This window comes from Dreissena polymorpha, chromosome 4, assembly GCF_020536995.1.
Source record: "Dreissena polymorpha isolate Duluth1 chromosome 4, UMN_Dpol_1.0, whole genome shotgun sequence".
Classification (NCBI taxonomy): Eukaryota; Metazoa; Mollusca; class Bivalvia; order Myida; family Dreissenidae; genus Dreissena; species Dreissena polymorpha.
In genome coordinates, this window is record NC_068358.1 from 125,010,749 (window position 1) to 125,026,840 (window position 16,092).

The window sequence follows — 16,092 nt, forward strand, 5'->3', positions numbered from 1 at the left end:
GAAATCTATAGTTGTAGAGCGGACACTAAAAGCAGACTCATTTCACATTTAAGTTTCAGTATTACCATATGTATACTATTGATTAAGGTATTGTGTAACCTTAATTTCATCAATTTAGTACATAGACAATGCGTGTCACATGATGTTATGAATGACCCTAATGTGTATGCTTGTCATGACGTTTGACCTTGAACAATTTACATTGACCTTCCACATAGGAGCATTGGCATTGTATATGACATACCAAAATTTAAGGAATAAAAGTTGAACATAACATTATTCTTCTACAGGTCTTTAACAGTTACAGGCCGAAAATTTAAGTAAGTGACCTTTGACTTTGAATCGCGACCTTGACCTCTCCTTGAGGAGCACGAGAGAAGCATGAAAACACTGTACGGTCTGGCGAATAATGTAAAGAAGTTATATTAAAAAAATTCAATGCATGTACAACTACGAGCGGAAACGATTGTTAATAATCTTAATTAATAACATTTGAACATTAACTTTTAATTTGACAATGCACAGATGAGCGCTAGATTTGCACGCAACTAATTGTCTTGTCATGGCGAAAAATATTCTTGAGAAATATCAAACTTCTCTTTATATAAGTGGCATGTCGGACACAGCATGGTAGTTGTATATGGGCTGGTTATTGGGAATATTAGTGCGAAAATATTTTACAATCCTCACAGCAATGTAAACGTTACAGAACGGAGAGATAATCTGGACTCACACACACACGGTTCACTACTATATGCCCATGTCGACATGAATAATTATATTATATGAACATGCAAAACTTGATAAACATTATCTCAAGATGTCTAAAATTTTGAGTCAAGTTATTATGTAATATATAGACACATATTGATATGTGAACAGCAGACAATTGAGGAGAACCAGTTTTGACCTTCGACCTCTGTGACCTTGATCTGTGAGATATTAAAATGAATATTGCGAGAGAGGATTTCGTCTTATGAATCAGCCAAGTAATGCCTTAATTCTTTAACAAAGTATCATGAACCTTGCGTCTTGAGTATCTGATCATGTGTAAGGCACAGTTGCGTTAATATGGTAAAGAGTGTATACGCTGTGCATAAAGTTAGTTATGGTTGGTCGACGACCATTTCGTTCTAAGCTGTGATTGGTTGGTGTTGATATGGTGGAAATTAGCCTCTTAACGAGATGAACAAAGAAGTTTGCAAATACTTTTAACAGTTACTAAAACGTGTAGTTCATAAATTCTTGTCAACTGCTGGCATTTATGGATGATGTAGTGTGAGTTTTTAATGCATGTTTATTATAATTTAGTTCTGATTTCGGTCCAAGCAAAAATCAAAAGGCTAATTAACGTCGCCTGATTTGAGGAGGTGATAAGTTTCACACAAACAAATGTCCGATAGTTTTCATGCAAACGCGAATTAGCAAGACTGATAAAGGTGTCTTTTAGATCCTTTAAAATAAGGTTTTCTTCTGTTTTGGGAGTCAACATTGCGATCTCTCGAGTGTTTTTTCATGGCGATGCACACTCGGCTGTCTTATTATGATTATCACAAGGTAGATCTAAAACCCAATCGACCCTTCTACCGGATGTTATGATTACGAGTGTTGTGTACATGTCAGTGCAACATTACTTTGTCCATAATTCTCTGCTATTTTTAAGCTGCGCATCAAATGAAAATTTATCCAAACAATTAAATGTTACTGCTTTAAGTACTTTCAATTTCTCATTTCCAATCACTTTCCTAAAAGGTATTGGTGGGTGTGGTTTATTTTGGAACAGTTTTACAAGGTTGAACAGTTTTTATTATTAAAAACTCGTGTATAAAAATTTGATAGCTACACTGTGTGTCCAGTCTTCCCTGTAAATAAATAGTGAAACACATTTGTCCAAGTATATGCATTCAGAACAAAAAGTTGAGATTTGTATTATGCTGATTTAATTATTATGTTGTACATCAACTGAATTCTATGAGAATGGGATTTAGGGGCGTCGGATGCAGTGGCTAAATGCACCACGTCCAAATAATGAGGGGGGGGGGGGCAGGGCAGAGGTTCGAGAGGGCAGGGCGCGGCGCCCTTACATTTAGGCCTAGCTGGAGCACTGTCATTTCAGGTTTTTTGGCAATAGTTAAAAAAATTGCAATGTATCAGCACACACTTGACCATAACACAAGTTTATTTAGGCTCAGTGTTCTTTTTCTGTATTTTGGGGATCTTTTCGACTTATTGGCCTTTGGATATTGATAAATGAAAAGTGAGTAAATTGTTTCAAATACAATTATGAAAGTTCTTTAATCCACTCCCTGTGGTAAAAAGTTCAAACTGCTTGGATATACTAATTAGTTCAAAAAAATTAAGTTTTTTCAAGGCAATTTCTACTGTGTTTAAAGCGAAATAAGAGGTGTGGAAATATTTTAATAATTTGCTTGTCCACGGACAAGTTGATAGCAACATTCTTCTTGTCTAAGCAAATATTAATTTTTGTTTAATTTATGTCACAATCGTCTTTGGTATTTGTAAGGTTCAACTTATATGACATTATTAACAAAATAGATAAAGATATTTTTATAGTTTGATTTATATGCAATGTTACTTGTAAATAGCAAGTTTAAAAAAAAAGACAGTCATAATGTTGGTCCCAGTGTTAGATGTGTCTTGATATATCCACCAAAGATGTTGACAGCCATATCCTATATTTCAAGTAAATACAAATCAACATACATGTAAGTGTGATTGTTAATGTTATAAAGTCAAGTGACAATCATATCTATTTTTGCATATGTTTTCATTAATTGGTACTCAGCAACTACATGATTGTACAAGTTTGCTGTAACTACACATGCCTTTTTCTGCCTTTCTCACGGGTCCGATAGTTGGACCCATTCCCAATGCCAAATATGCATATTTTTTCCCAATTCTAAAAAAAAAAATCCAATTAAAAAAAAAATAATAATTTTTTTTTTAAAGAAGTGCCATGACTTATGATTATTAGACTCTATATCTCAATTTTATTTTGTAAACAACCTACAAAATAATTATATAACCATAATTTATATGAATTTTATCCAAAATGACTGGAAAACTCCCTGCCCAAATAATGCTTTTGTCGATGAAAATTATTCCCAATTTGGAAGATTTCACGACTCGAAAAATCCCGATTTTGCTAGGTACTTTTCCCCAAAATAGACAGAAAAAGGCCTGCTACAGTGTTTTATAATTTAATTATTTTAAATATTTGTTAGATATTTGTTTGCAGAGCTTTAAAATTGATGGCTGGTCTTTGGTTTGTATAATGTGCGTACTTAACTGCTTCTTTTTTAGAAGCAGTTAAGAAAGTGTTTTAAATCAAGGTTATGAAATCATATTTCAAAAATGCTTGCCCAGTTTTGTTTTTTTAAGACTTCAAATTATATAAAGAGGACATAAATGTTTTCTTTGAAAATCAAGTGCCTGTCTCAAAGGTTGGGGGCAGCTGGGTATTGGATTCCTGCTTATTTATGTCCTTGCTTAGTATGTGTGACTATCATTATGTGTTAAACATTTGTTGCAGGTTGAGATGCTGTTTATTGGATAACAAGAATTGCGCAACACCATGCAGGACTCTGCAACTGAAACTGCCGATATTGCAGTAGCTACTGAAACAGACTTGCTAGGACCATGTGAACCAGGAACCAGTGTGACTCTAGAGGGAATAGTATGGCGAGAGTCAGAAAATGGTATGGGCAGTAGTTATTTTACTGTCAGTATTTGTTAGATACAGCATCTTATAGTCTGGGCCTTCCCTGGCTCAAAATGTTTTTTATTCATATTTACCATGCTATAATTTTGGGGAGGAGCGGCGCACACATGTTTTACAAAGTAAAACATGTCTAATTATAGATATCACATTGTTTATCAGCCAGTAAACAACAATTAGCACCTGTATTGAGAAGGAATGAAACTACAAGGGCTTAAGATTCAATGGTTTTATAGCCATGCCCTAGGGTAATAACAGGTTTATAATCTGTATACAGAAATAAAGCAAAATTATTTTTATAGAAACAAGATCTTACCAATATTTTGTTGAAATATTATTTTAATATGATACTATTATCATTAAGACTTATAACAAAGGTAATTTTGTTCTTTCTCTATAGACATATCAGCAGTATCATTGTATGAAAAAGATTTAAATCATGATTATTCACATAATTATTTTGAAGGTTCAATATTTATTTACTCTCTCCTTTTTTCCCATTTTAAATTCATATAATATATCAAATCTTGTATAGAAAAAATTATGTTATGAGGTTTTAAGTTAACATAATACTGTGTGGTATATCCCAAGCTGGTAATAATTTTTCAAATGGGACTCAAAATAGAATGTTTTAATAGAATAAACTTTTAACTAAAATAGAATGTACCGGTAACAGATTTTCAAAAAATTGTTTCTGCTTATTAGAAGCTTATGTAGAAGCTTATTAAAATGTATATCACAGATCAGGGCTCGACATTAACAGTAGTCTGACTGTCCGGGACAACCAAATTGTTAGTACGAACAAGTAAATAAAGAATTTGCTGGTCCGACGGGACAAGTGGTCGTTATAATTAATTACTTAGAAAAAATGCCTTTAAATCCGTTATTTCTGTGGAGTTACCACAAAACTTTTTCGATTATATTTGGTTTACACTTAAACGACAAAGCGTGAGATATTCCAATAGTTCCATGTGATACACCGTACTGTTCACAAGGGAAGCAACCCTTGAATTTTTTTTGCCAAGATAACAAGAATATTCTCACTTGTAAAGAATATGCATTTTATGACACCAGTACATCCTTTTGCAAAGTACTGAGCAGAATAAGATATTATGGTCAGGACAAGTTGCTTTTTGTTCAGGATAAGTGAAATTTTGGTCTACTTGTCTATCGGACAAGTGGCTTCAAAAGTTAATGACGAGCCCTGCAGATATAATTATGTTTGTTGTTGATGAGTGCTTGCAATAAAATCTGCAGTTGCCAGTGGCAGTTGGCTGCAGTTGACATCATTTTATGGGTGCATTAATTACTACCGTATGTGCCTCAACTGCCAAAGACTTTTATAACACTGTATTGTGTGAATTGGGAATAAGACATCAAACTGGGAATGGACATCATTTTGGTGTTTTTCTCAAACAAAACTATTAATTTCATGATCTACATATATTTTTGTAATATATTATCTATAATTTAAGCTTAATAAGAAATTTTCCATGACTTTTTCATTAACAGTGATTGAATTTGTATCATTTAAAGTGTAATTTTAAGCCGTGCCACGACATGGACACAGTTTCATTTCATGAGGATATTTTTTTTTAATTAATAAAAAATCCAGTTTTGAAGTAAAATCAATTTAAAAGATGCTATTATACTTGCAAGTATATGTTTTAATTATAATTTGTAAAACTAGATAAATGCAACATATAAAACTGCATATTATGCACTTTTGATAAAACACAATTTATTCCCAAATTGATGTCTTATTCCCAATTCACATAATACAGTGTTTTTATCCATATTTGCCATTTACCACAGAAGTAAAAAAATATAACTTCTTCGTTACAGGAGTCCTAGTTGTCAATGTGACGTGGCGGGACAAGACATATGTGGGAACACTTCTGGATGCCACACGGCATGACTGGGCACCACCCAGGTTGGCACAGCAAACATGTTTTTTATTGACCCTTGTTTGGGGACAACTGAGCTTAAAGCATGTGCTTAAAGTGTCCTCCCAGATTAGCATCTGCTGTCCGCACAGACTAATCAGGGATGACACTTTCCACTTGTATGGAATTATTTGTTTTAAATCTAGGCATTTAGCCTAGTTTTCACCAAAACAAAGCTGATTGAAAGAATGTTGGGCTTCCTGGGATTTTTTAACCCTTTGCATGCTGGGAAATTTGTCGTCTGCTAAAATGTCATCTGCTGAATTTCTAAAATTAGCATTTTCTTTGATTTATAGTATAGCAAACAGTTTGGATCCTGATGAGATGCCACGTTCTGTGGCGTCTCATCTTGATCCAAACTGTTTGCAAAAGCCTTCAAAATTCGGTTCCCGCACTGAAAGGGTTAAGCCCAAGCAACTATAATGGAGGAACAGGATATATTGTTCACCCTATGTGTTTGTATTTGGATGAAAACTTAATCATGGCTTACTCAGTGACTTTCAAAAATGGATTCCAGAATAAATAGGAACACATTAACCTTGTTTTATCATCGCATACATCTTTTAATGTCCAAGATCACTATTATATCCTAGGTATGATGCGTATAAACAGTTAGAAAGAAAAATATCTTTGTATTTAGCTTCTTCATAATTTTCACTAATTGCTTTGTATATTTATAACGTTTTGTCACTCGACACCAATTATAATGTCAAGCACTTACCAGGGGCATACATGTCCATAGCAAACGTTTGTAGTGAAATGCAATATCTAAGTAGCTTCAGATTGGTATGATATGTTGCAGGCATTAACAAAGACAGAAAAGTGAGCCATTGGCATCAGATGAGTGGTATTGGGCGATAATTGTCCATTGGTTTGTTTTGAAGTGAAATTTTCGTGAGACCACCACAATCATCACACGTGTCTTATGCCTGCAATAAGAGTGAAATATATGTCTGATACTGTACAGGTTTTCTAGGCAATATCAAACAGCTCTCAGAGCTGGTCTTTGTAAAATGTATAAATTGCTTGTAGGTAGTGGAGTGTTCTCACATTGATGTTTCTGTTGTTAAAATAACTGCTGGAGAATTACTTTACAATCGTCGGGTGTCTTTTTAACCAGGTTTTACGAAGGAAAAAACTGGTTATTAGATTGGCGAATGTCGGCGGGCGGGCTGGCAGGAGGGTGGAACAAGCTTGTCTGGGCCATAACTTATGTCGTTCATTGTGAGATTTAAAATCATTTGTCACATTTGTTCACCATCATTGGACGGTGTGTCACGCGAAAGAATTATGTCAATATCTCCAAGGTCAAGGTCACACTTCGAGTTCAAAGGTCTAAAATGGCCATAAATGAGCTTGTCCGGGCCATAACTATCAATCATTGTGAGATTTTATAATCATTTGGCACGTTTGTTCACCATCATTAGACGGTGTGTCGCACGAAAGAATTACGTCAATATCTCCAAGGTCAAGGTCACAATTTGAGTTGAAAACCTGGTTTTGTGATAATTTTGTCCCTTGTCTTAGTTTTGTCCTTGTGACAAGTCACCCAGTCAGTATCAGCAATATACACTTGCGGGCTTGCACATTTTATAGATATAATTATTAACTTTCAGGTTCAACTGCGAGTCACCGTCCATCGAGCTGGATATGCGAACACCGAAGGGGCGCGGGAAAAGACGAGCAGCAGCCTGCACCCCGGTACAAGATGCGCGCACGCTGAGAAAGGGCCGCAGAGGGAGCAGTGTCTCCTCAACATTCACTGCCCCACCTAGCCCTGCGAAGTCAGAATCATCTGTTGGGATTGGTATGAAAAGAAAGGGACGCCATCAGGATGGGGATTTACCATTGGTCGATTATAGGTGTTCAAAACGTAGCCGATCAGGTTCACAGGTTTCCGTAGCAAACTCTGAGGTCACGCTAAGTGATAGTAGTGGACGAGTGGAATGCCCGGAAGCAAACTGTAACAAAAAGTTTAAGAATGTAACTGCTTTGAATTACCACAAGTCTCACAATCATTCCGCTTTATTTAATGACGGACAAGACGATATGGAGGAATGTAATGAAGTTCCAATGAACGATTGTAAGAAAGAAATACTGGAGAAAGATAATGAACGTGCTAGTGAAAGTTTGAATAATGACGATGATAAAGGTGCTGTGAATGAAAATGATGCAATGGATGTGATAGAAAAGAAAAATGGTGACTATGCAATTATAAGTGAACAATCAGTTGATAACACTCGTTCATCAAAAGAAAATTGTGAAAGCAGTGGTTTGAAATCGACTATTGAGCCGTTGTGTTCAAGTCAAGTTTCAGGAAGAAATGTTACAAGTGCATTATCAATAACAACGTCATGTTCATTCCCATCATTAGAGTCCCATTCATTATCACGTGAAGTAAGCAGTGCAGTACCTCAGGGAGAAATATTTGTATCAAAGTTGAAACAAGACTCAACCATAACTGTGACTGAAGATTTGGGAAAATTAAATAAACCGGATCGTGCAAAAGCTAGTGCTCTGCCGCAGGCAGAATCGTCAGCTGTTCAGATGACACATTCCAATACATCTATTTTGTCTCTGCCTCAAATGCCCTCATCTGACAAGACCGTTCCGAAGGGGTCAAAGGGGTTGGGAAATGAAGACCATATCAATTCTAGCCGGGCTGACCCAAACAAGGATGCAAAACGTGGGCAGAAAAGCAAGCCAAGCAATAGTGTACAGCGTACCCTCGCTCAAGTCAATCCAATCGAGAATAAACCTGAACGAACAGGTGTTATCAGAACAAACCCTTTACAGATTTCTAGCACACAAAGTGACAATAGTTCAAAAGAGATCAGTAAAGTTATTACTTCGTCTAAACCAAGTCCAAAGAATGGAGATCTCTTTCAGTATTCGGACAATGCTCAAAATTGCTCACCTCAGTCCAGATCGGATGACACCAGTGTATCGGACGATGTTCAGAGTCCCGCTTACTCAGATATTTCCGATGCTAACGATGCAGCTTCCCCTGCGATGCCTTCCGAAGCTTGCCAAATTAAACTGAAAGAAGAAACAAATTTATGCAAAAAGAGCGAGCATGGTAGATTGGACAATCCCACTCTTTCAGATACCCACATGATGCAGCATTTTGGAATGTTTTATGGAATGAATTATAAGCCTCCATCGTTTAGGTCCAGTAGTTACAAATCGGACCAAAAATCTCCCCAGCCCACCTCAGGAAGTGCTGATACAGTATTATCTCACAATAAAAATCAAGAAGCAAACAAGTGTAATGAGTCTTTAGAGGGTCACGTCAATAAAGAAACTGAAAAGGATGATAAATCTGTGAAGGAAAAGGGTGAATACCTGCAAAAAGATGTGCAGTTTCCGTCACATTCGGGTGCACTTTCTTCTAACATTGCCCCTGAACATAGGCAGGACTATCCAGTTATGTATCAGCACAGTTTGTATAATATGCCGTCTTTACCCCAGTACCCGTATGGTCCAAATGGTTACTTCCAATCTGGAATGGATCAAAATTTCCTGGGTCCATTGAGTGGCGAACAGAAGTCGTCACATGAAGAACATGCAAAAAAGGATGGAGGTAATACTCCAGGAAATAAGAAAGTGTCCGCTACAAATTCGGGAAACAAATCTATGCAAGACAATTCACGTGTAGTGGAAGGTAGTGTCACTCCAAGTGAGGGAGCAATTCCTCACAGCGTAACTCCTGCTAAAGATGGGAAAATGATAGATCAGAAGTTAAGGGAGAACCAAAGTGAAAATCGTCAGATTTTGCAGGAGAATATTGATATAAAGAACGAAATGGAGAAGAAACAGGCAGAGGATGTACGTAGATTCAAAATGTATCAGGAGCAAAAAATGATTGAAGAAAGGAAAAAAGACTTGGCTCGAAAATCCGAGGGTTATAAACATGAAAGTGTGTCTTCAAAAGTTCCAGGAACAAAACCGATAAATAGTTCAAGTGCAAGGCATGTAAGTACTTTTATAAAATCTGAAAAAGTTTGTGACGATAACACTACAAACAGGGGACATTCTTCAACTGAAAATAAGGAATCAAAAGATTCCAGCACTAGGCCTCCCGAAGAAAAATTAAACACATCATCAGAGAAGCATTTTTCAGAAACTCGTGAGAGTCGTGGTTCGGATAAGAAGCATTCTGGATGTGAAAGTTCATTACCAACCAGTCCTTGCTCTACGCCTGGCTCTTCCTCATTTCCTGATGCCCCAGGGTACGGTTCATACGGTAACTACATGTCGTATCTGCAGAACCCACACCCTTACATGGGAATGGGTCCATCTAACCCGATGTACAGGAACAACACTATTAACCCTGTTTTGTTGGGAGGTAATTACGTAAGCAACCAGTACATGCTCTCACAAATGGGCTATGGACGAAATGTAGATCATAATAGTGAAAAAGAGACTAAAGATGGAAGTATGCACAAAATTCATGAACTGTCTGAGAAAGTGGGTCCCAGATCTCGAAATTCTTCTCCGGTACCTCAGAAATCGAGCAAATTTGATGCCAACTCTAGCGCGTATGATAAACAGAGGGATTTCAGCAAGTCCCCACCCCCACAGAGACATGTTCACACGCATCATCACACACATGTGCTGCAGCCGGGACCTGGCCTGCCCCCAGGCACAGCGATGCAGGGTCCACCTGGATATCCGCCGGTTTATGACCCATATAGTGGTGAGTATTTGAAACCACTTAGTTTCTTACATATGACAAGTCCCAATTTTAAAAGCATTTTCATTAAGGTCAGTGTCAACAAAAGCTTGTTTCCTGATAAAACAAGGGAAAATGTCTGAAAGTGGGAAGTTGAAAGTTGATTAAATAATTAAAATTTTTTTAAGTCTACTGAAAAAAAGGTTGTGAATACAAATTTGAGTTTGTCGTACAAATTCAGAGCTTGAGTTTAAGTTAAGTTTTATATTGAATGATACAGAGACTTTTATATTGAATGATACGGAGACTGGGGTTGCCTTATCCCTAGTCATACGACATGTGCACTATGCAACCACTATGCAAGACCCGATTCTAAATCATTCATGTTGATTGAACAATTTTCAATCTTTATGTACTTTAAAGTGGACTGCATTGCTACGTCCTATGATGATAATATTTCAGCAGTTTGGTCATCTCTCTGACCGGGAGATGATAGATACTTCAAATTTAATATAATTTTTAGACAATTTCTGCTCTGTTAGTCTGTTAGTGTATAACCATAAGGTCTCTGTCAATTTCCAATATTAAATGTCAAATATAAAACTTTGTAATTGGCTTATTGCTTGTACCAACTTAGGTGTTAATTGTCCATGAATGAGTTGATTTCAGGATCACTCTTCACAAATAAGGCATCATAATTGGCAATGGCAATAAGTTAAAGGTCCAGTTATTTGAGGTGACATTGGGAATCTTAAGCATCCATCAATTCTTTTCATATAATATTATGGTTTAATTGTATATGTAGTAAATTTTCGATTGAGATGGACAATACGGATCTCTCATTTAAATTTTTTGGTGAATATTTAAACGAAATGCAGTAAACAAAATTATATAAGCATTGGTACCCTCCTTGTCATTCTTAAACTGAAATTAAACATTCTTCTCCATATGTTTATATATAGTGTGCATGCCATTTTGTGCAATGAATTGATTTCCAAACCCACTGTACTTGAAATATTTGTCGTTGTCAAATCATAAGTAACACTCTTTATATTTATTGTCCCCTACCGGTTTCACCGGAGTCCAAAGGGGACTTATGGTTTACGCTCTGTGTGTCAGTCAGTCTGTCTGTCTGTCCGTCACACTTTTCTGGATCCTGCGATAACTTTAAAAGTTCTTAATATTTTTTTCATGAAACTTGCAACATGGATAGATGGCAATATGGACATTATGCACGCCATTTCATTTTGTTCCAATGTCAAAAATTGTGGTTGCTATGGCAACCAAAAAAATAAATAAATCTGAAAATGGTGGAATTTCTGACAATGGTGGAGCCGGTAGGGGACCATATTGCTTGACAATAGCCTTGTTTCTTTTCCTACATGTAAATACCAGTTTGTGTTGAGTATCAGGTAGTTTAATAATCTTTTTCTTTCCCTTTAGAAAAACCAGGGAATATCTTATTTAGTTGAAATTATATAAATGTGATTTTAATTTTGTCATATTTTACAGTTTCAGCCTTGTTTGTAAGCCAGTCACAGTCACCCCGTCAATACCCACCTAAGTAAATGGGATTTGAGGAGTCAGAATGTGGATTGCAGTTCTGTTCTTCATGATCCAGCTGTGGGTTATGCACCGCTAGATCAGGCTACAGTTGTACAAGAGACAACGACTAAGAAATTCAATGTAGTAAACCTGATCTTCCGAAGTGAAAGTACATTCACTGGAAACGGAACTATTAAAGTATTCTTCCCCATGGACATTTGATGGGATTCAGGGCTTTCTATGAAATATATATTTTGAAAGTTTTTGTTGAAAGGAAGACATTTTGTTTTAACATGTTTTTAGCTCACCAGAGCAATTTGTTCTCTATGATGAGCCATTCTGATCAGTCACTGTCAGGTGTCCTCGCCAACAATTTACTGAAACAAATTCCTCTCTAAAACTGCAAAGTGGATACAAAGTTCTGCAGTTCTAACTAAAAGGCTAAAGCCTTTAAACTCAGGTGAGCTACACAGGGCCACTTTGGCTTAATTGTTTTAAGTCATGTACTTTTGATATAAATGGAATTATAGTTTCAATTTGAATTGTAGTATTATATTTAAAATAGAAAACAAAATCATAATCCTGACTCGTTACTGTAATAATTGCAATGAATAACATTGATAAAATTTATATTAACGCTTTGGAGTGATTAATAATTGAATGTGAGAAATAGTTATTCAAAATAAAATTTATAATAACACTGGAGTGATTAATAGTTGAATGTGAGAAATAGTTATTCACCTACCATTTGTATTAAAGGGCGTGATATACTGTAGTCACCATAGATGTCTGGTGACACAATTGTTTGCTTTAGTTGTCCTACACTTTTCAACTTAAAAAATTCAAACTTGCATGAATTCTTATGATATAGAGTCAGTCATGTGCAGCATAAATTATAATAAGTCCTACTTTAAAAATTGCTGAAGTTATAACACTGTTCATGCCACCTTCAGCTTCATAGAAGGCCGCATATAGCAGGCAAACTGTATATCTGGCCATAACTTAGACATACACGTATATTTATGGATTATGTAATAACTTGGCACAAATGTCCACCATTATAAGACACTTGTAACATCCGTCTTCCTTCCGCAAAGGTCGAGCTCAGAGGTCAATGTATAAATTGAGCCATAAAATAGCTTGAAACTTTCTGTCTGAGCTTTAACTTTGTCAGATATTAATTGATTTACACATTTCTTTGTACATGTATACCGAGATGTTAACATCATACTATCGCACTACGTTTTACTTTTAAGGTCATAATTGGAATTTTAATGTTCAAATTTTGCAATAAAACAGAATTGAAACATCCTGCATCAGCCATAACGTTGACATTTATGGATGGATTTAAAAATAATTTTTCACAAATGCAATCTATCAGAAGACAAATGGTCAAGTATTAAAATTAATCTCACTACCACCAAGGTCAAGGTAATACATAGAGTTCAAAGAAAGAATTTGACCTTAAAAATTGCTTGTCTGGCTTTAACTGTCATTCATCATGCTTAAAAAAAAATAAGCCCCTATGAACACCATGGAAACGGCATGTCTTGTGGTGTAAAACCTGTCTCCATGCCTCCAAGGTCAAGGTCACACTTAGAGGTCAAAGGCCAAAAATATAGCTTGTCCTGGATTTAACTTTGTCATTTATCTTGCAATTTTAAGATAACTCACATGTAAAACAAACGAGGGAACTGATTGGTGCTTGTAACAACTAATTAAGTAGATTTTTGAGAAATAAGTGGAATGTGGGGGCATTGTGCCTTTGGACACGCATCTTGTTTAACTTAGAATTTCATGAAAATAATATTACAACTGGCTTCATATTATTAAAAGCAGCCTATGAGGGCGTACTCATTACTTTTTTGACATGCTCTTGTCATGTTATATCTGATTGTTATTTAAACAAATCATGTGGATAGAATTCAAGTGCTTACCAATGGGGACTGACCATGTGGTCAGTGTTAAAATGCTATTGTTTTTTAATGTCTCAGATTTACTGTAATACCTGGTGTTAATGATACTCCGGTCAATTACAGATACATTGTAACTACAGGACGAATGCAATGCTTTTTTTAAGTTCGCCTCAATAAAATTATATAATATTGAGTTGTATGATATTCAAGTATTAAAAAGCAATAGTACTGTAGTAAAACTGTTGTTTTTCACTGTACATATGACGCTGTTGATTGCGCTAAATATATGATGCTGTTTATGCTAGTTGTAGGTTATTTTTGAAAAGATTCACTGCATTCAAGAGATCATGAAAACATAGATTTATTTGTAGACATCATTATAAATTTCAATAAACAGTTTATGCAATTTTCTGTATTTGACATATATTATATATATACTTCCCTGTAAGAATGGAAAGATATATCTAACCCTATAGTTATCATCAGCAAAATTTAGTATAACAAATTGAAAAATATGATGTGTTTTTAGCAGTGTTTTATTATTGAGAATTTGCAGGTGAAAGCAATACAGTAAGCCTGAGAACAGGGTTCAGTCAAGGGAATTTTCCAAAATTTACCATTGTTCTTGGGTGACCACTTTTAAGATGGTTGGTCAGTTGGTAGTATTGCAAGGTCATTACCCCACCCAGTCGTTACACTCTATGTAATGTCAACAAAGGATCATTGCCGAAAATTAATTATAATTACACACATTATTTCTATTGAAGAATATAAATTAATTCCTTTAAATTTATTTAAATTCATATCTATTCCTTACTCTAATAGTATCAGTCCTCATCATAGTATCGTGCCTTTTAAGAAAAACATTCAAGAAGTGGTGGAAAGTTGAATTTTTTTCAATTTTTAGAAATTTAATTGTTATTCATGACTTTTACGACGATCATTCTTATGATTTCCGGTGTTCGTTGGAAAGTAGGTCATGTTTATTCCAGGGTGATGCTATGATTTTTAGTAACGTAAACAATGTAACACACAATTATGTTAGTTTGTTTATGGATAAATAGTAGCTTTATCAAATGTTTTATATGGCGCTTATTTTTTAATAAAGTGTAAACATATTTTAAGAACATCACGAGCAAGAGTTTCGTTTTTCCATTAAGTTAGTTTTTTAAAACAAGCACATGCGCACAGTAACAAATCTTATCAACCAATCAGAAGGGCCGATAGTATGAGACAAGTGTACATGAAACAGATTACTACAGGGAGCTGAGTCTAGCCAGCATTTGTCAAAACATTGCTGATTTATATGCAGGTTTCGTTGTCGTGTCAAAGAATACTCATTTAACTATATATTGACATATAACAAATGCGTGTTTTTGTATTTGTTCACTTTCAAATTTCGTATGTATTCCTTAAGAGGGCCGATACTACGTATAGACATGCTTCTATTATAAAACTTTATAAACTATAACATTATTTACTCGTGCATCTCGTTCATTCAGTAAATCCGACAGTTCGTATAACATTAATTGGAAGATACTTGAAAATAACGGTCGTCACGTTTCATTGAAGTCTGAAATGCTGTTATAAGCCGTATAACAGTATCATTCAACTTCTAAGAAACAGACACCAAAAGCTTGTTAAAATATATTTGTATGCAAAAATCACACAAACAGCATTTTAATTCAACCACAAAAGCATGGCGGGTTTTGAAACTTTCTGATGTGGTATAAGCTTCTGCCCTTGAAATTTAACAGGAGTTTTACATTTACACAGATAAGAGACAACAACGCAGATTAATTTGAATGTTTGCATGTGAAATCAAAGCGCTGAAGGCACTGAATTTGTTCGCTGTTGTATAATCTTAGACGCAACTCAGTTTTAAAATTATGTTATAGCTTTTTATATCGCAAGTTTGAATGACCACAACCAAACTTATAAAGAGTGTGTCTTAAAGCAAATCATTGATACAGCTAATCAGTGTACACAGGCTAATCTTATTTGTCATGCATTAAGCCCCGTTTTCCCTGAAAGCAGCCAATTTTTACAGATTTCAATGATAAACGCTATACTGGCCAACGTTGTCTTACAATCTGTTAAATACTTTTGAATACATACACACTATGTAGTGAACCAGTGGGAACTATAAACAGGCAGATGCAGTTGTTAGATCATACGCTTTTAGCATTTGTCGTCTGCTTAATTTTACTGCAGTTATCCACACAGGCAGTCACGGGTTACAGTTCCTAGTGTAGTTAAGCTCATACAGAT

General features: G+C 35.5%; 1 protein-coding gene and 1 long non-coding RNA gene across 2 annotated transcripts in view; one reads left to right on the forward strand and one right to left on the reverse strand.

Moving 5' to 3' along the window:
• Window positions 1-16,092, reverse strand: part of LOC127875917 (uncharacterized) — a 38,579-nt gene that overhangs the window by 11,047 nt on the left and 11,440 nt on the right. The gene's annotated exons all lie outside the window — the stretch shown is intronic.
• On the forward strand, window positions 1,143-12,513 carry LOC127875907 (zinc finger protein 608-like). The gene is made up of 5 exons (XM_052420656.1): window positions 1,143-1,278; window positions 3,554-3,719; window positions 5,585-5,672; window positions 7,302-10,384; window positions 11,873-12,513. Exons 2-5 carry the CDS (start codon window positions 3,596-3,598, stop codon window positions 11,926-11,928), a joined length of 3,351 nt encoding a protein of 1,116 aa, XP_052276616.1. The 5' UTR covers window positions 1,143-1,278; window positions 3,554-3,595; the 3' UTR covers window positions 11,929-12,513.

Bases quoted from the DNA above. Each gene is read 5' to 3' on its own strand.
- LOC127875907 (XM_052420656.1), top strand. From the start codon at position 3,596: ATGCAGGACTCTGCAACTGAAACTGCCGATATTGCAGTAGCTACTGAA. The intron at 3,720-5,584 runs GTATGGGCAGTA...TCTTCGTTACAG, and splicing joins ATGGCGAGAGTCAGAAAATG to GAGTCCTAGTTGTCAATGTG. The intron at 10,385-11,872 runs GTGAGTATTTGA...CATATTTTACAG, and splicing joins GGTTTATGACCCATATAGTG to TTTCAGCCTTGTTTGTAAGC.